This window comes from Carex rostrata, chromosome 5 (genome assembly GCF_964058835.1).
Source record: "Carex rostrata chromosome 5, lpCarRost1.2, whole genome shotgun sequence".
In the NCBI taxonomy this organism is placed as follows: Eukaryota; Viridiplantae; Streptophyta; class Magnoliopsida; order Poales; family Cyperaceae; genus Carex; species Carex rostrata.
The window spans coordinates 841480-869162 of record NC_135922.1 but is presented as its reverse complement, the minus strand read 5'-3'; the positions used below and the strand labels follow the sequence as shown (position 1 = coordinate 869162).

The window sequence follows — 27683 nt, the reverse complement described above, 5'->3', positions numbered from 1 at the left end:
GGCAAGAGAAGAGAAGAGAAGAGCCAAAATCGTGATTCTTATTCCTCCTTGTACCAATTTACATAAGCAAGTCAACACACACACATTACAAAACAAAGAAATTAGAAACATCCAACTAAAGCTATTATTTTATATCAGTTCAGTTCAGTTGCCGGCTCCAGGGCCACCTAGTGTTAAAACTACATCTTTCAGGTCGCTATTCATCCTCTCCGATTTAGCAGCTCTCAGGACTTGACCGTTATGCGGGTGCCGTGCGAATTGGTGACCCCAATTTGGTACTGAATTTGTAGAATGAATCGGCGGCCTGGTATGGGCTGCTCCGGCCGGGCGGTGCTGTGGGGAAATAGTAGAACCGGTCAAGACTTGAGGATGGATCGCTGGTCTTGGAGCATTTACTCCTGGACCCTGTATATATATACACACACATACAAGTAGTTAGTGATTCTTCAAAATATCAAATAAAAAAAAATTGTAACACAAGTAAATATTTGAGATAGAATTCCATACAGGTGCAAATAAGACTCCTCTAAATATCTGGCCATTGACAATGGCAGTCATGAGATATCCCGAGTCGAATGCCCCATCTACCGTTCCGCGAACCTCAGCACCAATCTACATTCATTACACCAAAATTAGCATTCGTCCAGTTAGTTAACATCTATATAAATTGTTGATTGATTGTCAAAATTGTGGTTAAGAAAACATCTTACAAAATGAGACCCACACGGTCGGAACAATGGTTTGGGATCAACTGGTACAAATGGCTCGTGACGTCTCATACAAAGCTTGGTGCAATCCGAATTCAGAAAAGGCAGTCCTTTCTGTGTAGCAGCACTTTGGGGACTATTAGCAATTTCCATTTCTTGATGTGATTTGATAGGGATGAACAGATGTGCAGCCGAAAGAGTTGAACCATTGGGAGATGCTGATAGTTTGCGAAGATTGTTTGGTTCTTGGTCAGATTGAGAAGGAGAAGAGCGCTGAGAAATGGTCAGAGAATGCTCCTCCTGTTCATTCTCAACCTCAGATGCCTTTGTCATTGTATCACCCGTTCTTCTTATTTTCGCATTGATGTTATCTTAAATTATAAAAGTGAAAACCCATTATGAAATGTTACTAAAGTAGTCGACTACAAGGATAGATGACAGAACTGGTACCAACCTAAGCTTTGTATGGTGGGGCTTCTTGCTTCTGATTCGACAACACCCGTTCTCTCGAGAAACTCCCTTTTCTTAGTCATAGCATCTCGCTGCTGCAATTAATAATTCACCGAAATTCATGAGCTGCCAAGCATATAATTGCAAGATCATACTATCACAGTTTTAGCAAATTAAGAGCAATTTTGAGTATAACAGTTGGGTACTACATACCGCACTTTCTGATCTCAAGAACTTGCGTTTCTCCTGGCTCCAATGGTTACTAAAAACCTTGCACATTGACACATTGTAGCGGCCATTTGGGTGCTCAGATCCTAACTGCAGAATCAATAGCTCATTCAAAGGCCGTTCATCCTCCCCGCATCTGAAAAAATAGTTTAATTCACACCCAATTATCAGCAAGCTGTGGATTAATATGACTTAGTTTCACTCACAGAAGAAGAGGTACTGTGACTTACCCTCCATAAATGGAGATATCAGTATTGGTAACGACTGCAGTATGTGCAAATCGGCCTTGAGGTGGGGGCCCACATATATCAAGCTGGTACCATGTCCGGCAAGAAACATCTAGAACCCATACATCGCTATAGTATTGCTTATCACCCACTCCACCTATTACGTAAATCTACATCAAATCAAGTTCAGTCCAGGATTAGATATTTGATGCTTGAGGATGATCAAATTTTAAAAAAATTGAACAATGATTTCATGTAATCCAATCTCATCATGCTATATCATAACCAAAGTTTTACTTGATTTTCATTTGTTCTTTTTTTTTTCCTTTTTCTTTCGAGTATAGTGTTGAGACAGAGTCATTGTGAGCAACCCAACGGCCAATTGAGACTAATTAGGGTTTAAATATAAAAAATGTCAAAGTTAGTAAGGCTTAATTGAGGATTGACTGAGGCCTGCCTAAGTAAACCTTGGGTCGACTCTCATAAAAGAAAAGCTTAAAAGGGTTAAAATCAGTCGGAATCGTATATTTGGGGAACCGGTGCCATGAATTTTTCCCCTTTCTATATAGATGGACCAAGTAAATTGAACTCATTAATGATCTGGTACCGTTCACAAGGCAAAAGTGAATACCTTAGATCCAATTGAGGCTGCTGCATGACCTGCCCTTACTCCAGGCGAGGGTCCTTTCGCTGCCAGCTACCAGGATAATAATAATAATATATTAGCTTGTTCACAACTTCACATTGCATCTTTTGCTATTGTACCAGTAATTTAATTGTAACACATACGTGCCAACTTCACTAGAAAGGTAACGACTGGTGTAAACCTGAAGCAAATTAATTATATAGAACAGAACAGATAGAAAAATACCCGTGACCAAGTCATGGTATCCATATCAAGCACATCGACCTCACCATGATATCGATCCCCACAATCTCCCCCAAAAATAAACATCTTGTTTCCAATTGCAACAGCCACATGGCTATCTCTTGGGGCCGGCACCTCTCCCTTGACCTCAGGAGAAGACCAAGTCATAGTCTTGACATCCAAAACATGAACATCATTTAAATAATTTCCATCTCCATCGCCGCTGCCCCCAAAAATGACAATTTTGCCCTCCCCAACCACAGTTGCAGTGTGGCTTTCGCGAGGTGTGGGCGGAACCCCCTAGTATTACATAGATAACAGAATCTCAGTAATCACATTACCAGTGCCAGTGCCAGTACCAGTACCAGTAGCATATATAGCACAATATATGAATATATATATATAACCTTGCAAATAGGCTTGGTCCATTCTCTGGTTCTGAAATCGAGCACATGAAGATGGTTGACCTTGTTGGAACCGTCGGTGCCTCCAAATACAATCATCTTTTGGGCGACGACGGTGGCGCTGTGGCTGTCGCGGGTGCCGGGTTGGTGACCGGTGGTGACGAGGGAAGTCCATGCCATGGTGTCCAAATTGAGGGTGAGGATGTCACTGAAATGCAGCCCCCCACAACAGCCCTGCGTTAAGAAAGAAAGAATGAATGAATTAGGAAAGTAAGTAAAATGAATGAGATGGATTATAGGTAGGTAGGTATGTAGGTAGGTACCCCAAAAACATAAAGAGAGCGATCAAAGAAGCAGGCAGAATGACCCCATCTCTCAGAAAAAGGAGGATTAAAGGCTGAAAGTTTGGGATAAAGCCACATTGCCTTCTTAGTCCTTCTCCCTCCTTCCATTTCCTAGTTACTATCGATCGTTACAACTACTTAGAACTTGATGACTAGTTAGAAGAGAAGAAGCAAGGAGAGGAGGAGAGGAGGAGAGGTTGGGTGTTTTGAAGAAAGAAGAGAAGAGACAGTGAAAGGTTGGGTCCTTTTCATTCAGTCACAACCCAACATAATAAGTTAGTCTACAGTCTACACATAAACATAAACATGAACAACACTTGCTATTGCTAGTAAATGAGCAGTCTTCTCTAGACTGGCACAGTGCCACTCACTGTAACTGTTTGTTTTTTGTTTAAGAAAGAAAGAAAGAAAGAGTGATGAGGATTGATGGAAAGGATGAAAGAGAAATAGAGAGAATGATAAGAAAGCGAAATATAAGAAAAAGACCCCTGACCAAAACTTTAATTACACCAACAAATAAACTATTTAACTATCGTTGTAGTTGGCTGTTGGCATCTCATCTCATCTCATCTGAGATCTGACGGTGAAGGGAAGAGTGCATGGAGATGTGTGCGACATCACACACCCCAACTTCTGTCTCTCTTGTCTCGGTCTCTGTCTCCAATATTTATTATATATTTTTTATTTATTAATTTTAGGAGTAGAGGAGAGTTGCGTTCGTTCCTGGCCTGGCCGCCTGGGGAATGATTCCCTCTGCAATCTCGCTGAGTCCGATACTCTTTTGTCATTTTCTTAATTCCTAATTCTTAATTCTTATTCTTATTATTACGCCGCAGCCGCACTACTAACAAGTAACAACCATTATTACGCTTGCTAATGACAACACATATGTATATGTATATGTTTACATCAATACTATCCATTCCATTCAACTCATCAACGAACACATCATTTTTCTTTTATTTTCTTCATAACAAGTTTTGTCCGATTCTGTTCCAGTTTCAGATATTGTTGTCAAAATCACATCTCCCTTTTTCTTTCTTATTCTCTGCTCCTACGTCTCATGTCGTCCACTCTTTTTATCATCTTTCTTTCTCACGTTAAATTTAAAGAATAATTATTCTTGTACCTGCACTACAGTAGCCGCAATGTACTCGTGCTACAGTATCCGGACTTTAAAAAATAATGTATTGTGATCTCCACTAATTATATTGTGTCCACTAATTATTATTCTAAAATTCCAGCAGTACCCTTTCTCTATGGTCTCCACTAATTATATGGTTCCCCTTTCAAAGTCCCGGCACTAATTCCGCGTCAACCTTTCTCTAACAAAAATAATTGATCTCATAAAAATAAATACTTCAGGGCATAGATATAAATATTTTTTGTGTCTAAATATTAATACTTTCTGTGTCATATGTAACAAATACTTATATATTTATACCTTCGTAGATATAAATACTTAGAAGATAAGTTATTATCACTTAAAAAAGTAAGATGTTAATATTTTGATGCGTAACTTGTTATGATAATCTCTTTTCGAGTTCCCCAATTATTCATGCGTCAATTTTCCTCTAATAAACATAGTTTACCTCATAGGTATAAATACTTCAGTGTATAAGTATAAATACTTTCAATATTTATATATTAATACTTTCAGTGTCATATGTAAAAAATACTTGCAAGTGTAGATATAAATACTTGTACGGCGAGGTATAAACACTTGCGTGACAACGAGCCTGAAAGTACGTCATCATGGATCTCATTTGAAAGAGAAAATTGCATAAATATTAATACTTTTAAAAAAAAATCAAATTGTGGAGTTTTTGTAGTTCCCATAGGAAGTTATATTTATACATTTAATTTTCAGTGGTCCTCGGGTACTGTAGCGCGAGTACTGTGCGGGTACTGTAGCGCGGGTATTGTTATCTTAGCGCTACATAATCCACACAATAAATAATTGTTCATATCATAAGTATAAATACTTCTGTACATAGGTATAAATACTTCCGTTCATAGGTATTAATATTTTAGGAAAAAAAATTCGAATTGTACATTTTTTGCAATCCCCACAAGAAGTTATATTTTAATATTTAATTTTCGGTAGTCCCCCTGCGGATACAGTGCGAGTACTGTAGCACGGGTACTATTATCAACTCCCAAATTTAAAACCTCAATTATATATATATATATATATATATATATATATAATTGAGGTTTTAAATATTTTATAATTTTTGAAAATATTTTACTATTTTTGTAGACAGTTACAAAATTATTTTTTCTGGGCCATTCAAGAATAATGATTTTCTATCTGTTTAAAAAAATAGTAAAATATTTCCAATAATTATAAAAATTGATTTCCAAACATAATTTAGTATGAATATCATGTTAAGCGGTTCGGATCGACAATTTAAACTTTGAAAATGAACATAAAAATATGAGATATATGATGAGGTATAGAAACTAGGAGTGTTCATTGGGTCCGGTTTAGTCAGTTTCGAACCGAACCGAATTAGTTTGGACCAAATGATTTAGTTTTTTCGGTTTAATGGTTCGGTTTGGAAATTTTCAATACCAAAATAGCCGAAGTTTTATATATTATGAATTTGATCCGGACTGCTTCGGTTTATTTCTTAATAAATTATTTTAAATACTTCGGTTTATTTCTTAATGTACTTCGATCTATTATAAATCAATTGTTTTAAATAAAAAATTAATATATTTTGATTTTAACCGAACAAACTGAGACAAAACTTTAGTTCGGTTCGGTTTGATTTGATTATATTTTTGAAACCAAATTATAACCTTAATTTGCCTAATTCGGTTCGGTTTCAACTGAACCGAACTGATGAACACCCCTAATTGAAGCCTCCTGAATTCAAAGGGAAGTTATAACTTTTGTAAGTTATACTCAAAAGGCAGAATAATTTCTTTTTAAAAATTTACTGTTTGGTTACTTTGTACAGTTGCAATTGAAATAAAAGTAGAAAGGGAGTTGAGGTCTTGAGGGGACCAGGTGACCAGCCTTAGGGCGTGTTCGGATTTTACTGTTTACGTAGGAAAAAAACAATTCACTCAGACTGAAATTTTTTTCCCACGTGAACAGTAAAATTTAGTTCAAAAATTTTGTAATTCCATTCCTATTCTTATTCCCGTCCGTCTGCCGAACACGCCCTTAAAAAACAAGGATATGTTATATATTGTTGCTTATTAATTGCAGGACCGTTGACACTATTTTTTATTAATTTTATAGGGTATAAATTATAGATGTAATGTGATGTCATGTGATGTAATATGATGATTATGGTAGTATTGTGTTGTTGAGTGAGCTTAAATTTTGCCAGAAAAAAAAAAAAAGTAGGTAGACAATTAAGGTTGCTTTCATGAAAAAGGCACTTCATTTAATTAATTATTCCATCTTACTAATTATAATACTAAATTATATTAGTTACTTGTATAATAATAATAATAATAATTAATTATCAGGAGGGAGAATTTTTTATTATAGAAACTTTTATTAAATAATACAAGAAAACAGAAAGAGCGGCTGAAATTTTCAATTGAATAATGGATTCGAGAAAAAAATTTGTATCCAAACTTTGGATCCGATTTTTTTTTTCTCAGCTTCATTTTGTTTCCGATGGACACAGCTTAATGCTGAGGTGGTCATAAAAAGCCGAAATTTTTAAATATAGCATAATCCAAAAAATAATAAACCAAAACACTATTTTTCGGTCAAAATTATAAAAATGACATGACCGCATTTAGGAAAAGCAGGCACCTTTTTGGTGGCCGCATCTAGGGAAAGTGGCCAATATTTTGGGCCGCTTCTATGGGATGCCGGCACGGCCGCTTCTAGGGGATGCGGCCACCCTGGCTATTTAATTTTTTTTTTTTGATTTTTTGTTTTCAATATTTGTAGTTATAGCTTCTAGGGGAGGGCCGCATCCTCTAGAAGCGGCCGTACCCGCATCCCATAGAAGCGGCTCAAAATATTGGCCGCTTTCCCTAGATGCGGCCATCAAAAAGGTGCCCGCTTTTCCTAAATGCGACCATATCATTTTTATAATTTTAGCCGAAAAACAGTGTTTTAGTTTATTATTTTTTAGATTATGCTATATTTAAAAATTTCGGCATAAAAAGTCCAATTGATAGTTTTAGATCCGAAAAACAGAACCAACAGGGGCGAATCGGATTTAAATTCATTAACTAATTGACTACTCGATAAAAAAAATAATGCTTTGATTTATATTTTTCAATGCTCTGACAGTCTAACTTGTAATTTTTGATGTTTTAACTTATAATTCTAATAACCAATTATAATTCAAAAAAATTATTTTGATTTTAATATTAAATTTAATATGAATTATAAATTAAATATTTAGAGGAGGCAAAAAAAATTTTGAAAGAGAAAACAAAATCGATGAGTACTGATAGATTACCACTAAAACTCAAAATTGAGGAGAGCAGCTGCCGCCGATATCCACTAGATCCGCCGGTGAGAACCAACACCGAAGCATGTTAGAATTTGTTTTGTTAGTAAATGAAAAGTTGGATGTTTATTTTATTTGTATTTTTTAGGATTAATATATATAAATAAAATCTAGCTAGTGTTGGTATTTGTTTATATTATTCAATAATATATATATTAATAATTTAGCTTAGAAGTTTGAAGTATTGTGTGGAGATTGCCTTGGGAAGGATGAAGGCAAATACTACATCACAAGGCACAAGGCACTAGGTAGCAGCATAAATATTTTATATAAACGATGGGGTGTTTACGGAGAGATGTATCGTTTTCCGAACCGGCTCGGCTGATGGCTGATGGCTGATGGCTGAGGCTCCATCAAATTTAGGTCTCGTAACTCGGAATGCTTCCCTCTTCTCTCTTCCCCAATTCATTCCCTCACCTCGATGCAGATTGGCGTTGCACCAAAACCAAACCAACTACTTTTTATTTTACTTTACTTTCCCCTCTCCTCTCCTCTCCTCTCCTCTCCTCTCCTCGTAAAAGAATTTTGGCTTCATATTTTATTACTTAATTACGAGAGAGTGAAAACTGAAAACATTAACTTTGTTTGTTAGTGGCCTAGTGGGTAGTGGGTAGTGGCGCCTCGCATTTAGGTGCTTTCTGTTACAGCGTTGTCAACAACAGAATGAACTTAATTTGTATTTCGTTTCATGGGAATGTTTAATATATTGTAAAATACAGTGTTGTGATTTGTGAACAACAGATTAAATGGTCGATTAATCGCCTCCGATCAAATCGTTACGAATAGATTTGACGGGTGTGTTTGCTATTTTTCTTGTTCCACTCTTTTTTATTTAATCAGCCGTTTATTCTCGTTTAATTGATTTTCTTTTTGCAATTACGAGAATCGTAGGCATTTTAGTCGGTTGTTTATTGGGACATGGTTCATTATATATTGGATCTTTAGTCCGTTTCAAATGGGTCGATTTGTTCAATTAATCTATGGCATTATTTATCTTCTCTTATTTGAATTTTTTCCAAAAAGACAATTTAATAAAACTTTATTTATTAATAAAGAAATCAAGTTAAAATAAATTTATTTGATATGTTTGATGAATTAAATTAATATTTTTTAACATATTTTAAGTATATGTACTTAACTTTAATAAAAATGAAAAATTATTCGTAAAATTTCGATTAATCGGTCGTATACCGAGTAAACACTTAGAGTTATCTCGTTTGTCCGAGTGCGTACCATTATTTACAACACTGGTAAAATGAGTGAGGCTATAAATCTATGGTACTATACATAACACACGTTCAGGCCCAGCTCTGGTGCTGTGTAAGGGGCCTTCGGAAAAAAAAATTGTATATACTAAAAATAAATACAATATTAGAGCTCAAATTTTGTACATATAAAGAGCTCAAATTTCTTTATAAATATGTATGATCTATTGGTATATCAATAAAATACCAGACCGGCTAATCACTTCTAGGGGTGTTCATTTGGTCCGATTTAGTCGATTTTGAACCAAATCGAATTAGTTTGGACTAAATAGTTCGGTTTTTTTCGGTTTAATGGTTTGGTTCGGTTTTATTTTTAAAACTGAATTATAACTTCGGTTCAGTTCGTTTTGGAAATTTTCAAAACCGAAATAATCGAACCGACCAAATTTTTATATATTATGAATTTGGTACGGACTGCCCCGGTTTATTTCTTAATCAATTTGCTTTAAAATACTTTCGTTTATTTCTTAATACCCGAGTTTATCTCTTAATACACTTCGGTTTACTATAAATCAATGGTTTTAAATCAGTGTTATCAGAACCAGACCGGATTAGCGGTTTAACCGAAAAAAATCGGACCCGGAGGTCATTCCGAGTTGGTTCAATAATAGGACCGGAAATGCATTCAAACCGGTCAAAACCGGATTTATTGACTGGTATTTTAAAAATCCAGTAAACTATTCGGTAAAAACAACGGCTTGGGTTAAGATTTTTTTTCTTCGTTTTATGGCTTCTTCGAATCTCTCTCTCTTCTCTTCTCTTCTCTTCTCACACGAAACTAAGAGCATCTACATCCCTAAAATTCAAAAGGATTTCTAAATAACTGTTAACTACTTTTTAGAAATTATGGTCTTTAAAGTTTCTAATTCTCACATCCCTAAAACTCATTTTAGAGTTTCTATTAAGACACGTCAGTAACAAATTAAAAATGAGAAACAATTTGAGCCAATCATTTAGCCAACATAGAGTTTATAAACAGTTTCTTAATAAGAAACTTTCCTGCATAGTTTCTAAATAAGAAACTCTCTCACATCCCTTAAACTGGATTAGAAACTGCCACGTCAGATTAGAAACTCTAATAGTTTCAGGGATGTAGATGCTCTAACAAAAATACAAAAACATTTAGAGAGATTGATGGAATTGTGCAAAATTATATTAATCTAATCTTGGTAGCAAAACTGCAAAACGAGTTTCCGTCGAATTAGATTACCCTTTGAGCTCTTCCTTAAAGGTTCTCATTCAACCTTTCCATCAGTTATCTTTGGAATTAGCTGCGATCGAGGCACATCTTCAAAAGGTTCTAGCTTGTTTATATTCTCATGTCCAGTTTTATTTTTCATCTAGTATGTTTGTAACGGGAGCTGAAATGCTAATATTTGATTTACATTTATTGAATAGTGCATTGCCCTCAAGGTGTTTGATAAAATGATTAAATCAACATTTCTCTTCTATTTTGTGGAATAATGAGTTTATTATGATTTGTACACTAAACATGAACTTAAGTAGAAGTCTAGCTACATGAGAATTTGGAATGCTTTTCAGATTTATCGTGGGCAAGTTGGAATTAAAGTATATATGTGCCATTGTTTGTCTCTTGTTGGAACTTGTATGTACAAGTATAAAGTTTTTCAACTATGCAATTAAAAATAGATGCAGTGTAGTGTAGGCGTGTAGCCCAATTTATTCAGTTGATTTAAAGATTAACTATTTTTTCGAATTCAATCGAATCATTGATTTGTATCGTCATCGTATAGTATATTACTTATTGTATGTGTGAATTTTCGTCAAAAGTATGTAACGTTATGTTTAATTGTATATATATTTCATATCTAATAAATATCTATCCAATACATAATTGTTTTACAAATCAGCAATCAAATCGGTTGACCTATTGATTCGACCAGTAAACCATTGACCTGAAGTTTTATCGGGTTGATGTCCGGTCTGGTTTTGATAACATTGTTTTAAATAAACAAATTAATATATTTCGGTTTGAACTGAAGAAACTGAACAAATCGAAATAAAATTTTAGTTCGGTTCGGTTCAGTTGCAATGCTAAATCGGTTCGGTTTGGTTCTATTTTTGAAACCAAATTAAAACTTTGGTTTGCCTAGTTCGGTTCAGTTGAGACCAAACCGAACCAATGAACACCCCTAATCGCTTCCATAAATACTTCAACACCATATGCTTATAAGTAGTTTTTGTATTTTAAAAGTTCAAATAGTCGATCCAAACCGTTCATGATATCCATATTAAAATGTGTTTGGAGACCTAATTTTACATTTTTTTTAATTTTTTTACTATTTTTTTAAGGTAAGTAGAAAATCATTGTTTTTTTTATGGTTTATAATTTTTTGAATCAATGTATTTTCTACCTATCTTAAAAAATAGTAAAAATATTTCAAAAAAATGTAAAATTTGGTCTCCAAGCACGTTTTAATATGGATATTATATTGAATAGTTCAGATTGACTGTTTGGACTTTGAAAATGCAAAAATGACCCGGGTTCAAATTTTCTTTTGCCCCGGACCCTAAATCTTCAGGACTGGCCCTGCACACGTTGGTCCGTATTATGATTTGATATTTTTATTTAAATAGTCGATCCAAACCATTCAACATGATCTCTATTTGAAAATGTACTTGGAGGCTGCAATGCTGTTTTTAAAAAAATACTAATTTTTTTAAATAAGTAAAAAATCACTTGATCTAAGATCTAGGGCCATTCAAAAGTAGTAATTTTTTATCTATCTAAAAAAATAGTAAAAATATTATGAAAAATATAAAAATTAGTCACCAAATCTATCTATTTTTATATGGAGATGATGTTAAAATCATTCGTTTAGACTTTTAAAATAGAGACATGGGCCATAATACATACTGGTATACACTGTGTGCTGCATCAGAGAGTTGATAAATCAAGACATAAAAATCAGTTGAGTTCTAAAAAAATTTGGACACAATTGCGTTTTAAAATATAAAATAAAATTCAAATTATAGCAGGTAGTTTATTTAATAGAATAAAAAGTAGTGCCGTGTAGAAAATATAGCCTTGTAATTATTAATAACGACACTTGTAAAAAGAAAATATAAAATTACAATATAATTTATTTTTTTAATCACTTCTCTCCATATCTTAGAAAAATAAACAGTTAAGTTTAGATAACCGAAATAGTTGAGAAATTTGGCACTAGTTTAATTTTGAACAGAGACGAGGGAGAAAGGAAAACTATATTAAAAAAAAAAAATGAATGAAGGAGGGGAGTGATTGGTGATTGGTGATTGGAGGGAGGAGATGTGATGTGACCTGAAAGAAGGAAACTGATTGAAGATTGATGGATGGATGGATGGATGGATGGATGGATGGAATAGAATAGATTAGATGTGTTGTGTTGTGTTGTGTTGTGTTGTGTTGGGAGACTGCAGTGCTGTCACATCCTCACTCCTCCTCAATCCATTCATCCCACCCATTTCTGTCACCTTTCCATATTCCATAAAAGATGAATGGCTACATAATTTTGTATACAATTTGGGCCCAAAATACAAATGGGTTGGGTTCTTTTACTCAATGGGCCGATGGAATAAGCAAATGCAGTTTGACTTGACCGCATTATTACTTTTGTTCTTACTTGTACTTTCCGGTTCAAAAATTGAGAATTGATGGTTGGTTCCATTTTGACCATCAAGTACTGTATATATAATATATGATATGTATATATATATGTATGGTGGTTAATGTTAAGCTACGTAGTCATCAAAGACTGCTTCTTCCTTCTCACTGCAACTCCCACCATTTCAGACTTAATTTTGACTCTTCGATCCTCCTCCTCCTAGTCGACTAGTCGTAGTGCACCTACCAATTCAATCTCATCCAAGTTCCAATACTAACAATAAACATAAAATATATAAATTAATATAAACTAACAGTATTAATAGCAGTAGCAGTAGCATATTGATGATGTGATACTTTCAGACTTTTCATTGATTCATTGATTCCTTGTACGCTCAAATTCTATTCCATTCTAACAACCCCCGCACGTGCTTCGCATGCCCTCTGGCGGCTTTGGATCTCACAAACCCATCCCATCCCATCCCGGATAGACACGCCTCACCATTAAATTCTTACATCGCTCTTTTTCTAAAAGCTGGCTAGTGGCTACACAAGTACACATAACACATCGCATATTCGCATTCGCAAATGAACTCATTTCTGAAATTAATTGCATGAGCCAGACTGCGACAGAGCGGGGGAGGGGTAGTTGGGAGCTACAACCGTATCATCTCTAAAAATCTTACTAACTATAAATCATCAAATCCTCCTCCTCCTCCTCCGCAGTATCTAATCATAAACAATTCTTTCCGATCAAGATCAAGGTTAGAAACAACTCTTTCTATCTTTTATTTTCATTTCATTTCATTTCTATATACAAATTATAAATTATCACCGCTCCTCTCCTCTCCTTCTCTTCCATTCGGATCTGTAAGTTACAATGCAGTCTCTCATCCGATCTCTTTTCTTCAATCACTGTCGCTTAGATCTCAACTTCTCTACTGCTGCAATTCACCCCAATCGCTTCAAAATTTAACTTAATTATCCCAATTATATCCATATCCAAACACTTGCACTTCAAAATTAAAGTCAAACTATCTTCAAATCGATCCCCTCACCAGTCACCTGAGAACACCATTCATCCCCAATTGACCCCCCATTTATCTTAATATAACCAATTCCTCTCTCACAATCAAATACATTCATATGACTCAGCCTCAACTTAATTTCAAATCACTAATTATCATACTCCTATTGCTTTCAACATATTCTCTTGTTATTGCTCTACTGACATACCGACGCATAAATATAGGCAGTACATCCAACAATTATATTTAATTGATATTGATTTACAATTAAAATCACCACTCACTGTTTCAATTAAAGATAAGTGGTATGAGGAGTAGAATTGTATAGAATAAATTTGCACCTAAGTTGGGTAGATGGAAATCAGGAAGCCACAAGTTAAAGAGTCTCCATGCAAAATATAAATGCAGATATGACGAAAAATATTATACTATGTTATATCAGAAGATATAAGGTCACTTATGCAATTCTACTGCTTATGGTTCATTCAGTTCTTGCTACAAGGAAATTGTGACAGAGAGAAATGGCAAGAAAGAAGATCCGAGAGTATGATTCCAAGAGGTTGCTGAAGGAGCACCTCAAACGCCTTGCTGGCATTGACCTTAAGATGCTGTCTGCTCAGGTATAGTATCCTCTGTATTCTTCTTCTTAAAAATTTGTCTTCGAATCATCCTGTTTGTTCGATTTAATCAAATTTTAAGGTTAAAGTAAACAATTCCTGTGTTTGTGTAGATCACTGAATCGACCGACTTCACAGAGCTCCTAGATAAGGAGCCATGGTTGTCGTCAATGAAGTTGGTTGTCAAACCCGATATGCTTTTTGGGAAGAGAGGCAAGAGTGGCCTTGTTGCACTCAACCTCGATTTTGCTCAGGTTGTTGAGTTTGTGAAGAAGCGTCTGGGTGTTGAGGTAAATTATTTCATTCTGTTTCACTTCTTGAATTCAACATGAACCGAAAACATCTTAAAATCTAATGCATGTAAAAATAATAGGTGGAGATGGGAGGATGCAAGGCACCAATAACAACTTTCATAGTGGAGCCATTCATGCCGCATGAGAATGAGTACTACCTGAACATTGTATCTGACAGGCTGGGGTCCAGCATCAGTTTCTCAGAATGCGGGGGAATGGAGATAGAGGAGAACTGGGATAAGGTCAAAACCATCTTCCTCCCCTCTGACAAGTCCCTCTCCCTTGACATTTGTGCCCCCCTTGTAGCCACTCTTCCCCTCGAGGTCAGTACACTCACTGTACAATGCATCTTCCTTCCTCCTACTACCTCTTTCTATTGCTTACATACTGATTGTCTTGTTGCCATGCTTGCTTCTAGGTTCGTGCCAAAATCGCCAACTTCATACAAGGCGCCTTTGCTGTTTTCCAAGGTCTCTTATCTCTCTATTTTATCTGTCCTTCAGTACATATTGACTTTGGTGCTTGTGCATTATAACATTTTTGTATCAGTGAGAATGGGTTTTCATATCATTAGTTAGGATATGACTTTCATCTTCTTTTGTAATTTGATCACAAATATTCACTTCTTTTTTTTTTTTTTTTTTTTCTTTTTCTTGTAATAGATTTGGATTTCTCATTTATTGAGATGAACCCATTCACCCTTGTTAATGGTGAGCCCTTCCCCCTTGACATGAGGGGAGAATTGGATGACACTGCTGCTTTCAAGAACTTTAAAAAGTATGTAACAATATCTTCCTATTCTTTTTAACATAAGAGAGATATTCTTCTGACCACTGTTATTGACTAAATAGTACAAGCTTCCCCAGTATTGCTGTTTTTTTAGATTTAACCCAATTAATTCTATAACTAAATAGTATAAGCCTCAGTTGTATGATTACCATTAATCATGCCTTTTAGAGAATATATGATCAAAGGCATCCTTTGTACACTGCTATATGAGGTATGGTAGCAGAATGTTAGTTTCAGTGTGCTGGGTTTTTCTTGCTTGTTTGTCTATGGGACTAGTTGAGTCAGGGTTGAACAATAAACAATAAACATTTAACTGAAACTTAATTGAGCTTAATTTAAGGTCAGCTGGCCCTTTGTTGGTACAGGTACCATACCACACCAGTACTGTTATCTAGCATACTGGCAAAGATTTTGAGTTACACTGGTTGAATTAATAGCCCTTGGTTTAATATAAACTATCAGTACTCTTTCAACCTTTTGATCAGTGTTCTATTACTCATTTGTGTATAGGTGGGGAGGAGTAGAGTTCCCACTTCCTTTTGGAAGAGTGCTGAACCCCGCTGAAACTTTCATTCATCGATTGGATGAGAAGGTAGTTACTCAGACCTAGAATATGTTTTGAAAAAAATAAAGTTGAATAATTTATTTTTAATTTCTTTTTGTACTATTGCTCAGTTTATAATCTTCTTTTTTGTGTGATTAGACAAGTGCATCTCTGAAGTTTACAGTCCTGAACCCCCAAGGCCGCATTTGGACCATGGTTGCTGGTGGTGGTGCTAGTGTTATCTATGCTGATACAGTAATGAAAATACCCCAACTTTTTTATTTTTTTTATTTTTTATCTTTTTGCTAATTTTCTCACTTAAACTGCTTTTTTTTTAATGCCTTGCCACTTTGGTCTGGTACTAAGACAGATTAATCCAATATGAAGTATCAGCCAAGTGTGTTAGAAAATTGAGTGAGGCAACCTGATTAATTTATAGGCACCGGATAGATACAGTACTTGGTTGTGCAGGAGAAGTACTGTCTAGTGTTATACTGTTATCCTATTTGAGCAATACAGTTATATTAATCTAAGTAATTAACTTTACCAGGTGGGAGATCTGGGTTATGCATCAGAGCTTGGCAATTATGCAGAGTACAGTGGAGCCCCTAATGAAGAAGAGGTTCTGCAATATGCTAGAGTTGTTCTTGATGTAAGTCTTTTTTGTACTTCTTTTAACAAAATTAATGACTCTTTTACTGAAAAATAGAATGTGATAATGCACATATTGAAAGGTTCATTTTCATGAGAACCATATTGGTATTTGTGGTATCATTTCATAAGTGAGTCACTCTAGTCAAGTGCCGTTGTAGGTTATTTTCTTCTGTTGGCATTGTTATATTGTTTTTCTTGGCCTCTTCTTATAATTGATATACCAAATAATACCATAAGACGAAAAAACTAAGCTTGTACCATGTTGTACCTTTTTATACCAGTGAGGTATGGTGTAATTATCTACCTAGTGAGACTTCTGTGGAGTTGATCTTTGTTTGCAGCTGTTTATTGTTCACCAGTTTTAATCAACTTACCTATTTTTCACCTCAAGCTCATATAATACTTATCTATTATTTATTTTGTAAAGTATGTTAAAGTGTTTTGATTATGAATTAATTTAAATTATATTTAATCATTTTATAGTGTGCAACTGCTAATCCTGATGGCCGGAAGAGAGCACTGTTAATTGGAGGGGGTATCGCTAATTTTACTGACGTGGCAGCTACATTCAATGGCATCATTCGTGCCTTGAGGGAGAAGGTTTTTTTTTTTTTTTATCCTTTTTGTTCAAATGTATTATCGTGCAGGAATTGTCACCTTATTTTGTTTGTGTCAGGAAACAATACCATCTCCTCCCTACCCTCCTGGAATTCACATCCTTGAGATATCTCAAATTTTTGAGTTGATCTGTGGAAAATCCGGACCATTGAAACCCTCTCTGCATGAATCTCGAAGTACAATAATACTGACCCCTTGCATTCTGAATAGGCACCGAAAAAAATTTGGCCCGGCTTTAGATGAACTGAAAGTTTGAGATATCTTAGAGGATACGAACTCACCCTCCTGACCCAAAAATAATGTAACATAAAAGTAAACCTCCCTTGTTCTTCCAATAAAAGTCCAAATTGTACTTGCTTCTGTTGTGGGGTATTTGTGATATTAAGAGCTTAAATGAGGAAGATGTTCACAAAAAGAAGAAATTTAAATTATTTATAGATTTTAAAAAAGAGTGCCTAGCCTGAACAAATTAACCATGTATATATGTATATATATATATATAGGAATCAAAACTAAAAGCTGCAAGGATGCACATATATGTGAGAAGAGGAGGCCCGAACTATCAGACTGGTCTTGCTAAAATGCGCACGCTTGGTGCCGAACTCGGTGTGCCCATTGAGGTATGTTTATGTACCACCATTATTTCTGTATCTAACTTGAAATAACCATTATCTATTATCTTGTTTGTTTAATTTTGAATTAAATGGAAAAATGAAAATGTAGGTATATGGACCGGAGGCTACAATGACGGGCATATGCAAGCAGGCAATCGACGACTGCATCATGGGTGCTGCTGCATCTGCATCTGCATAGACATTGATTGTTGTTTGTTATTCAATTCTGAAAGCAATCAATAGAAATCATTCATTCCTCTTTTATTCATCGGACAAAATTGTCAACTGTTTGATTTGAATGAGAGATAGAAGCATAACAATTTTTGAATTTGTTACAAACTGTTGTGTGTTATCGATCGATCGATTGATTAATTATATTTTAGTTTCCTTTCCGTTCCGTTCCGTTCCTTTCCTGTGATTGTATCTTTTATTAATTAATTAATAATTAAATGTAAGTGTCACGTGCGCTGGCTGGATATGAATACGACGAGTTTTTTCTTCAAGATTCGTGCAAGATTCTTAATTTTTTTATTTTTTCCTTTCTTTCTGTGAGACAGTGAGAGTGTTGCGCAAGTTGCAAGGAAAGATTCTTAATTCCAGTCCGGATTGAGTGCTTGCGTGTATGTATGTATGAATTCATCCGAACAATGAATGGAATGGTACAGGTAGATGCATGGTAGAAGAGAAAACAAAGGGGAATGACTAAGAATAAGACCAAGACTAAGAGTACGAGTATGACGGGGGGATTCGTGACCGGAGATGAGGTGGAAGTCATCTCTGAAGAGGAGGGCTTCGCTGGTGCCTACTTCGCCGCCTCCGTGGCCCGCTCCCTCCCCATTGTCAAGCGCTACACCATCTCCCACCACTCCCTCCTCTCTGACCGTGGAGGCCCTCTCCGAGAGACCGTCGATGCTCGACTCGTGCGCCCCCGTCCTCCCTCTTCCTCCTCTCCTCCCCCTAACTTCCTCCTCCACGACTTCGTCGACGCCTTCCACAGCGACGCCTGGTGGTCCGGCGTCGTCGTCTCTCCTCCTGAATCAGCATCATCCAAGGTTGTGGTGGTCTGCTTCCCTCTCTACCGGGAGGTGCTTTCCTTCGATCCCTCTCAGATCCGACCCCACCTCGAATGGCTCTCTGACCGCTGGGTCCCGCCCTCTCTCCTGGTTCCTTTTTTTTTTCCTTCTCCTCTCTCCTCTCTTTTGGGAATTAATTAATTAATTAATTTCATCTAGCTAGCTAGCTAGGCCATGAATGATAAACCAAAATGTTTTCCCAGGAAATGCCGGCATCTATTTACAAGGAAGGCTCCAGAGTACAAGTAGCCCAACTCAAAGACGACGACTCTACAACTTCCGTTTCCTGTTCTCCTGCTGTTGTTGCCAAAAGAATTTGGAAGAACAACTACCTCGTCCACTATTCCCATTTCCCTTCTACTAAAACTGATCAGCCTGTGCAAGAGATTGTTGATATACAGCATCTCAGACCCTGCCCCAGCCATACCACTGTTGATCACCCTTCACTGGTATCCCCATTTTCTTTTCTTTTCTTTTCTTTTCATTGCAATCAATTAGTTGTAATTCCCCAACATGATTGTACAAACTAACTCTTGTTTTTTTGTTAAAATAATCATAATTTTTTGTGAATCTGTATTTCAGAAGAACGCTGATTGTAGTGTGAAGTTTCAAAAAGGTATGGTTGTGGAGGTAAGCAGTGACGAGGACGGTTTTAAGGGCGCCTGGTTTACAGCCACCATAATAAGGCCAGTTGGTACAAGGTTTTGTGTAGAGTACCACGACCTCAGAACTGATGATGAAACAGCTTTGTTGCAAGAAACTGTAGATCCAATTCACATCCGACCTATCCCACCTGAGACCCGCTGCGGGCCTGACCCTTTAAGACTTCTAGAAGAGGTGGATGCATATCATAATGACGGATGGTGGGCAGGTGTTGTGTCCAAGGTTGTAGGGAAGAATCGATACGTGGTGTATTTCAGGCAGTGGAAAGAGGAAATGGAATTCGGGCATGATGTATTGAGGCCCCATTTTGATTGGGTCGGTGGCAGATGGGTACGGCTCTCACTGGTACGCCTTCTCATTTATCTTTTCTTTTTTCAAGTGTGCATTCTTAATAGTTTCTTGTTATGGACAGCATCAAATGGTATGGTACTAAGCAGGAGGTCATGGTTTCTCTTTTGCACAATTACTGTGAGCATGCATCTTTCCCCCAAAGCAAACACAAAAAAACTCTATATTAGTTTTAGCTGAGTTGGGAACAATGTGATTTTGCACTTTACCTCAATGATACCAGTACACAAATGTTTAGCAATCGAGCTCAAAATTAGCCTTATTAAACCGTGGTAACTCTTGATTGAGAAAATGAAGCTGTCTATTGAGCCCAAAATTATGAGTTTGCAGTTAGACCTAGATGCCCCTTGTGGAAATTGAAGCCGTGTCTCTCCGTAGAGAGGCGAGGTCCATCACAATCTGTGTTAGGCTTAGTTATAGGTCAAGATTTTCATATTTTTATCTTCTTAACTAATTGATTGGTGAATATGATAATAAATTGACTTTATATTTCTCCTGTGACAAGGCTCTGGAGTTGTAGGTTTTCCATGTTTGGATGATTTATCATGGCAATGCAGGTTAATGGGGGCAGTTTGGTAACATCATCTGTCTGTATATAGGCAGGGAAAAAAAAGTAAAAAGAAAGAAAGAAATTGCATTCCTTGGCTGTTTTTGTTTGTTTTTCTGGAGCAGGATGCTAACTTGGAAGGAATGCTATATTATGTAGTCTATTTACCTTTAGCTAAACTCACTCTTTATGTAGTTGCTCCCTTCTGGAAAGATACGCAAGTTAATGGCTGGTTTCTTAGTTTGGATATTAAGCTCCTATGTGTTTCTCTCTTGTTCCATTATTTTCATTCCACTTGTCGAAAATTAAATCTTACAATAGTCACATGAAAGAAAATGGATTCTCTCAATTCCACATTCCAAAATATGAACATTTCTAACTCAGAGAACCTGTTCATGCATGATATTTGTTTTCATATAAATGCATCCTTTATGTTCAAATAAATATAAGTAACTGGACATATAAATGATTAAGTACAACAATAAATATTTTTTTTTCAATGTACAAGTTAAGTGTATATGAGTTGATTTGGGATGATCGATATGATGTGATAGATCATCATTCATCTTCATGAGTAAGGTTGAAAGCAGAAGCAGGAAAAGAGCGGACAATGCCAGATGGGGTTCGACATGTCAGCAGCCTGGTATCGGAATTGTCAATGGAGATATCGGATAGGGTAAGCCACATCATGAGCTCCTTGCCCTTCACCCCGGTCAGCTTCCTTATGCTCTGCTTCTCCATGTAACCTGTTATCTCTTTCCCGTATGACACCCATCTCCCCACCTGCAGTGTTTTTTTAAATATATGACTCATACAATATTATGTACATACAGGGTAAATGCTTTGTATGTTATGTTATATTACATTGTGAAAGTAGTGCTCAATTTTGTTCTTTTGATGGAGCCAGACAAAGCCAGTGTCCTCAATGTAACCGCACTCGATAATGTCTTGGAGGGGTAACAAGCCCTTGGGCAACCCTACTTGCTGCAGCAGCTCTCTTGACTTCTCTCTGCATATCTCGTCACCATGATACACTTCCGCCTTTGCCTTGAACTCATCATCCCTTACCATCACTGTCTTACTCTTATCTATCTGCATATTATGAATGAATGAATTTAATTTGGATGGATGGATGGGATTAGTGCAACTGCTAACAAATTAATTAATAGGTGAGGGTGAGGGTGAGAACAAGTCCGTGTGCTGAAGCAAATGGCACCTTGTGTAACTTGTGATTTGATTGTTAGCGGACAACTACATTGCATACAATATATACATGCATATGTAATAATCACTAGTCTAGTATGTAATGTAGTTGAATCATGCAAGTTAAATTAAGTGCATGTGGTTGTGCAATTGCAATTCTGCTAGGTGCCGGGCTACATACATATCTTCCTTCTCTACCAATAAATTAATAAAGCAGTTCCTTGTCCATTTCTACTATCTTCTCTGAAAGTGAAATCCATCAAAGGTAGGAGACCACATCTCCTCAAGCTCAAAATTAATTAATTAATGTTGTAGATCTCCTGAGAAAAACTGTTGGCATAGGGAGCTTGTCTGCCTGTGCCTTGTGCTTGTGCAGGCATTCAGTTGTTGTTAAGGTATTTATAGTACATGACACTTTACAAATAGTATCATGTTAACGCATAAAGTGCTTTTAGATACATAAGTGTCAAGCTGTGCTAAAAATTTAATATTGAGGAAAAATATTTTAGGTGTAGAGAAATAAAATTGTTAAAAGAGGAGGGATCCAATTACATTCTTTTTTGGCGACACCGGATTACACTCTATATTTTCGAAGTTCAAACAGTCGATCCAAACCGTTCAACATGATGGATATGTTAAAATGTGCTTGAAGATCAAATTTTATATTTTTCTGAATTTTTTTACTATTTATTAAGATGGGTACAAAAATTCAATGGTCTGAATATAACGATTTTGTTAAATACTTAATAAATAGTTAAAAAAATTTAAAAAAATGTAAAATTTGATTTGCAAGCACATTTTAACATATCCATTATGTTGAACGGTTTGGATCAACTGTTTGGAATTTGAAAAATTTAAAAATAGAGTGTAATTCGGTGTTACCAAAAAAGGATGTAATTTGATTCCTCCTCTTGTTAATATAAACATATATATATTGAAACTATCAATGTAAATACAAATATAAATTAACTTTTAATCAACAACCCAATGACCAAATAAAAAAGAAAAAAACAAAATATCATTGCAAACAAAAAAAAACATTAATTAAATTCATGAGCTGGATGTTTCATGCATCTCGAGACCACAATATGGTTGAGCTCTGACAAGTCATTATCATATCATTCATTCTAAATATTCATTCTAGTACAAACATTCCATTATATTGAGGAACATGTTCCCCATTTAATTCCTTGATGTGCTGCAATTATTTTAATTTGTAATCACTCTGCAGTGCATTCATAACCTTATTTTATTTGATTAATTTACTGATTTATTTTGAGAAATTGTTGGGCATTGCATTGATATTAAATTATTATTAATTGATAAGAAAGTAAATTTGGTGGTGCACAGCATCAGCATCAGCATCAATGCATTTTCCCCCTTTGATTTATGGTGGACTGGAACTGAAGGGTAGCAGTAGCAGTCGGCAGCTGGTTGATCAGATTAGTTGGTCCGTGTCATTAATAAATTGGTACTGGCAGCGTTAACTTTCTTTCACCTTTTTGGTAACTGTTTCATCTTCACTATTTTGTATTTATTTACTTTACTATTTTGTATTTATTTACTTTACTGTACTCTACTTGCTTTCTGTACCCTCCAACTTTTTGCTAATTAATTCCATTTAGTGCTTACAGCAGCCTATGCATATGCTACCCTTCACCTCGGGTGTGGGTGTGGGTGTGGGTGTGGAACTTATCCAAACCCCTTTGGACCATCTTCCTCCAAAGTGTTACAAATAATGAATGGAATTCAACCGTTTTGCAATAAAAAGAAAAACACTTTACTGCTTCATGAAAGAGCAATTGATTTGATTTGATTTGATTTGCAGTATGAATCGATTAGCATCACACGGTGCTTATCACCCTTTGGACAAAGATGGTCCAAAGGGCTTCGGACAAGTCCCGCACCCTTTCACCTCAGAGTCTCAGACTCAGAGGATTATTTATTAAGAATATGGGTAAAACTATAGAGTGTTCTTTAAGCTCACCAACTTTTTTGGTGAACTTACCTCCAAAACATATCGCATCGAATTGGCTTCAAATCTTATTACTATATATATAGTGGTGGTTGGTATATACATTAATTGTAGGCATCCATCTCGGCACATAAGATCCCAATATAATTTCTATATCGCATCTCCTACAAATAATATCCAGAGACCAGAGATTCGAGCTAGGCCAATATCATGCCGTCTCCCTCAAATGTCAATTTGAGGATATAATGAGATGTAATGTGTTTTTTTTGTGTTTTTTTGTGTTTTACTAATTTTGTACAGTTGAGAATGGAAATATGGAATGATGACACGACAGCATACGTAACATAATAATGAAGTAGTTGGGGGTTGGTTGAAAGATGAAAGGTGATATAATATAATACTTAACCTAAAAAGGGTGAGAATGATAGAATTGGCATCGTCTGAGATATCTCACATTAATTTTGCGTGACTTTTTGAAAAATCTCAACCGTTGCAATACGTTTCTGCACGAATCTCAAAGGTCAAATAATACTGGCCCCCCTACGTCACCCCCCGAATAGGCACCGGACACATCGCGCGGTGGCATCTCAGAGGATTTGGCGGAGTCAAAGGATAGATACGCATGCACTCAGAATGATATATTATTGCTTTAGAGCCGCGCGCAGATCCTGTTGCTTAAAATTATATCAAATATCTCCACGGTAGATTTAATTTCTATTTTTTTTACTATTCATTCATTCATTCATTCAAATCTCTAAATTCAAAATGCAATCAATGGTACGTACAGTACAGTACAGTACCCAATTAATAACCGAATTTTTTATTAATAGAAATAAAATAAATTAAATATCGAAAAAGAATAATACTTTTGATTTTTTGCGAAAACTAGATAGACCGGGTTATGATAACCTGTCCCGGTTACACCCCTAATCCCGCTAACCAAATTCGTGAAAGGAAAAAAAATATATATATGGCCGGGTTTAGACAACCCGTCCCGAAAAAAAAAAAAAAAACGTGGCCGAGTTTAGACAACCCGTCCCGAAAAAAAAAAAAATCGTGGCCGGGTTTAGACAACCCGTCCCGAAATAAAAAAAAAAAAAAACGTGGCCGGGTTTAGACAACCCGTCCGGAATTTAAAAAAAAAAAATCTGGACGGTTTTGTTAAACCCGTCCCGGCGGGAAAAAAAAAAAAGTAGGACGGGCTATTTTACACCGTCCAGGTACTCTTTTAACCCTCCCCACGCAGAATGCTTGATCATTTTCCATTGTCCGTCAGACAGAGACAGCAGAAGGCGTTCAGACAAGAAGCTCATCACACTCAGACAGAGAGAAGTAATTGCCGTTGATAGCGAAATCAAATTTTAAATAGGTAACTCCTTAATTATATTTTATGTTATATCATTCAGTAATTTTTATAAAATAATTTAATTAATATTTTTTTTATTAATGTAATAATAATAATATGTAATTTATTCATTATTGTGTAAGTTAATAATATGTAATTTTTATTTAATTAATATTAGTTACGAATATATTTCAATAGGTAAATTTTGTAAGGTATCACTAAAATGTTATCAAATTTAATTTGTTTTTACGTAATTATTGAACTTTATATTTCTTCAATTAAATGATTTTGTTATTTTCTGCTATGTCATTTAGTAACTCTTGTAGAATAATTTAATTAATATTAGTTATTATTATAATAATAATAATAATATGTGATTTATTCATTATTGTGCAGGTTAATTTATAAAAATAATTAATCATGTTGATGTTGAGGATTTATTTTGGTGGTGAAATACGACAGGGTCGTAAAGGAGTAGAGTATAGTATTAGTCCTCAATTTTCATTGAGTGTGACTGATGAACACGGTTGGTATGATGTGAAAGGTGAAATTTATCGCCAACTTGGATATTCCGAGAATGAGTATAACCTAAAAGCACATGCACGGGTTAATGTTGGTACAACAACCCGACGTTATTATGAGAAAATTGAAATCGTGTGCGATCAGAGTTGGAGAGGTATTTATATCCAAAGTATGCGTGCCCAAACCCAGTATACTTTTCTTGATTTATACATGATATCTCCATATTATATCTAAATTACGGCCCTGATTTACACTGAAACCTGTGCTTTAAAGCCTATAAATGTGGACTTTTTACTTATATTTCGATGAAATGTGGTACTGCTATGCTTTGTTTGGTATTTTGCAGGAAAAATGGCGAAAAACTGGATCTGACAATTTTTCATACGGCCCGTATGACATTCCCTACGGGCCGTACAAGATCTGCCCAACCACACATAAGGTTCCACAACAGAAGCACAAAGTCTCCAAGACAAAGCACAGGCATACGGCCCGTACGGGGTCCCATACGGCCAGTACGGAGTCCCATACGGCCCGTACGGAGTCCCATACGGCCCGTACGACGCTAAATTGGAAAATCCAGCTGGAATCTGAAATCAGCTTAATTTAAGGAGGCCGAAAAGGAAGCCTCTGCAGACACAATCTGGGTCATTAAAGGAGATATTACACACCAGAAAAAGGGGGATTAGGTCATGGAATAAATAGAATCCTTCTTGGAGAGATTAATGAGGCATGAGAGAGAGATCATTCCTCATCATGGGGGGATCAACCTAGGGTTTGGGAGCGACGGCTCGGCTTGGAGAGCAAGTAGAGAGGAGGAAAACGAGAGTTTTGCGACGGATCTTCTTCCTTCTTCGAGTTTTGCCATGAGCTCCCTTATCATTATCTTTACTTGTTTTATTTGCTTTCTTTTCTTTTAGTTTCTAGGGCTAAGATGTAGTTTCTAGTTTGGTTTTGTTTGTATGCTACTTGGATTTTGTGTTAAATACTTTGTTTTTACCTTGTTGTGTAATATTTTGATTGCTTTATTTGTGCTTGCTTGAATGGATTAGTCATCCCGTTAGATGAATGCGCACATCTAAGTGTTAGGAGCCAAGTCTATGACATTTAATCCAACCGAATAAAGTATATGAAGTAGGGTGAAACCAAGGAGTACCCGAAAGGTGAAACTTTCCTTGAGGCGAAAGTCCTTGGATACTTTTAGTAAACCGACAAGTGACTTAGATAAATTAGGCCAAAATGCGAAAGTTGAGGTTTAACGCATCTAAGAGGGAAGTATTTGAGTCCGGTAATCGGGTACTAGGCCAAAATGCGAAAGTTGAGGTTAGGTATCTAGATCTGGTCGATAGAAACCCTAAACATTAGCACCAACGCAGAAAACAGTAGCTGCAGCATTAACTCGGGGTCCTCTACGGGCCGTACGGGGGTCCGTACGGGCCGTATGCCTCGGGGCTGGACAGAAATGAAATCTGAACCCTGAAAACGCCTTTTTATTCTTATTAAACAAAACCCCAAAAAGATTTATTGTTTTGAATATTATTATTAATCTTTTTAAAACACCAAAATCACATTTGTAACTTCTAGAGTTTATTTAATTTAAGTAAAGTCCAGTTAAGTTTCAACCGTCCCTGTGGATCGATACCTGATAATACTACGCGATTAGGATTGTACACTTGCAATCTGAGTCGAAAGTGTAATCAAGGTTAAAAGGTACAGCTTGCTGTACTGAAACTTTGTGCATACTTTTGTGTGAACAATACATTGAGTTGGTTCCAATCATCGGTGAAATACAACCGCAGTTATTTGTTAATAGTATGGTACCAGAACCAAATCCAGAACCTCGACAGACCCAACATACTGATAACTATGCGGGTCCCAATTTCTTCGAACCCTATCAGACACAACAAACACCGAGGCAAGACCCTCAACAAACCCAATATAGTGGTAACTATGCGGGTCCCAGTTTCTTCGAACCCTATCCAACACAACAAACACCGAGGCGAGACCTTTATCTGCATCCTTATCCCAATATGAACGAGTTGTCGCCGTCTGTTCAGACATAATACAATAATCAGAATAGCCCATGGATCGATCCACCAGAGGCAGCTGATCCTAATACTGATTTTGATGATGTGCCGCAAAGTGATGATGAAGAGGACGCTGACTCATGTGAGGATGATGCCGACTGGGATAATGAAGCTGATTCAGAAGGAGATGTCCGGGATGATACCTCAACACAATCACACCAAACACCACA

General features: G+C 36.1%; 3 protein-coding genes across 5 annotated transcripts; 2 read left to right on the top strand and 1 right to left on the bottom strand.

Annotated features, from left to right (window-relative positions):
* Window positions 1-22: 22 nt before the first annotated feature.
* Window positions 23-3483, bottom strand: LOC144554569 (uncharacterized). Its single transcript, XM_078302883.1, has 10 exons — window positions 3208-3483; window positions 2888-3118; window positions 2484-2780; window positions 2244-2309; window positions 1616-1782; window positions 1371-1521; window positions 1162-1252; window positions 711-1078; window positions 508-612; window positions 23-405 (listed from the first exon to the last, which is right to left on the bottom strand). Exons 1-10 carry the CDS (start codon window positions 3334-3336, stop codon window positions 145-147), a joined length of 1866 nt encoding a protein of 621 aa, XP_078159009.1. The 5' UTR covers window positions 3337-3483; the 3' UTR covers window positions 23-144.
* A 9715-nt stretch (window positions 3484-13198) lies between these two features.
* Window positions 13199-18092, top strand: LOC144554097 (ATP-citrate synthase alpha chain protein 3-like). Its single transcript, XM_078302334.1, has 12 exons — window positions 13199-13360; window positions 14114-14244; window positions 14355-14531; window positions 14615-14857; window positions 14953-15004; window positions 15197-15311; window positions 15834-15915; window positions 16027-16122; window positions 16418-16519; window positions 17005-17121; window positions 17643-17759; window positions 17863-18092. The coding sequence occupies exons 2-12, from the start codon at window positions 14146-14148 to the stop codon at window positions 17950-17952; spliced, it is 1290 nt and encodes a 429-aa protein (XP_078158460.1). The 5' UTR covers window positions 13199-13360; window positions 14114-14145; the 3' UTR covers window positions 17953-18092.
* Window positions 18093-18421: 329 nt separating this feature from the next.
* On the top strand, window positions 18422-20731 carry LOC144554574 (protein AGENET DOMAIN (AGD)-CONTAINING P1-like). Of its 3 annotated transcripts, none has more exons than XR_013511652.1 (4): window positions 18422-18916; window positions 19030-19275; window positions 19409-20575; window positions 20607-20731. XR_013511652.1 is itself a non-coding variant. In XM_078302888.1 (4 exons), the coding sequence occupies exons 1-4, from the start codon at window positions 18452-18454 to the stop codon at window positions 20355-20357; spliced, it is 1152 nt and encodes a 383-aa protein (XP_078159014.1). In that variant the 5' UTR covers window positions 18423-18451; the 3' UTR covers window positions 20358-20731. The 3 variants fall into 3 exon arrangements, 2 of the variants coding, with proteins under 2 accessions (XP_078159013.1, XP_078159014.1); XM_078302888.1 differs by having other exon boundaries at window positions 18423-18916; window positions 19409-19834; window positions 20343-20731; XM_078302887.1 differs by having other exon boundaries at window positions 19409-20731.
* Window positions 20732-27683: the final 6952 nt, after the last annotated feature.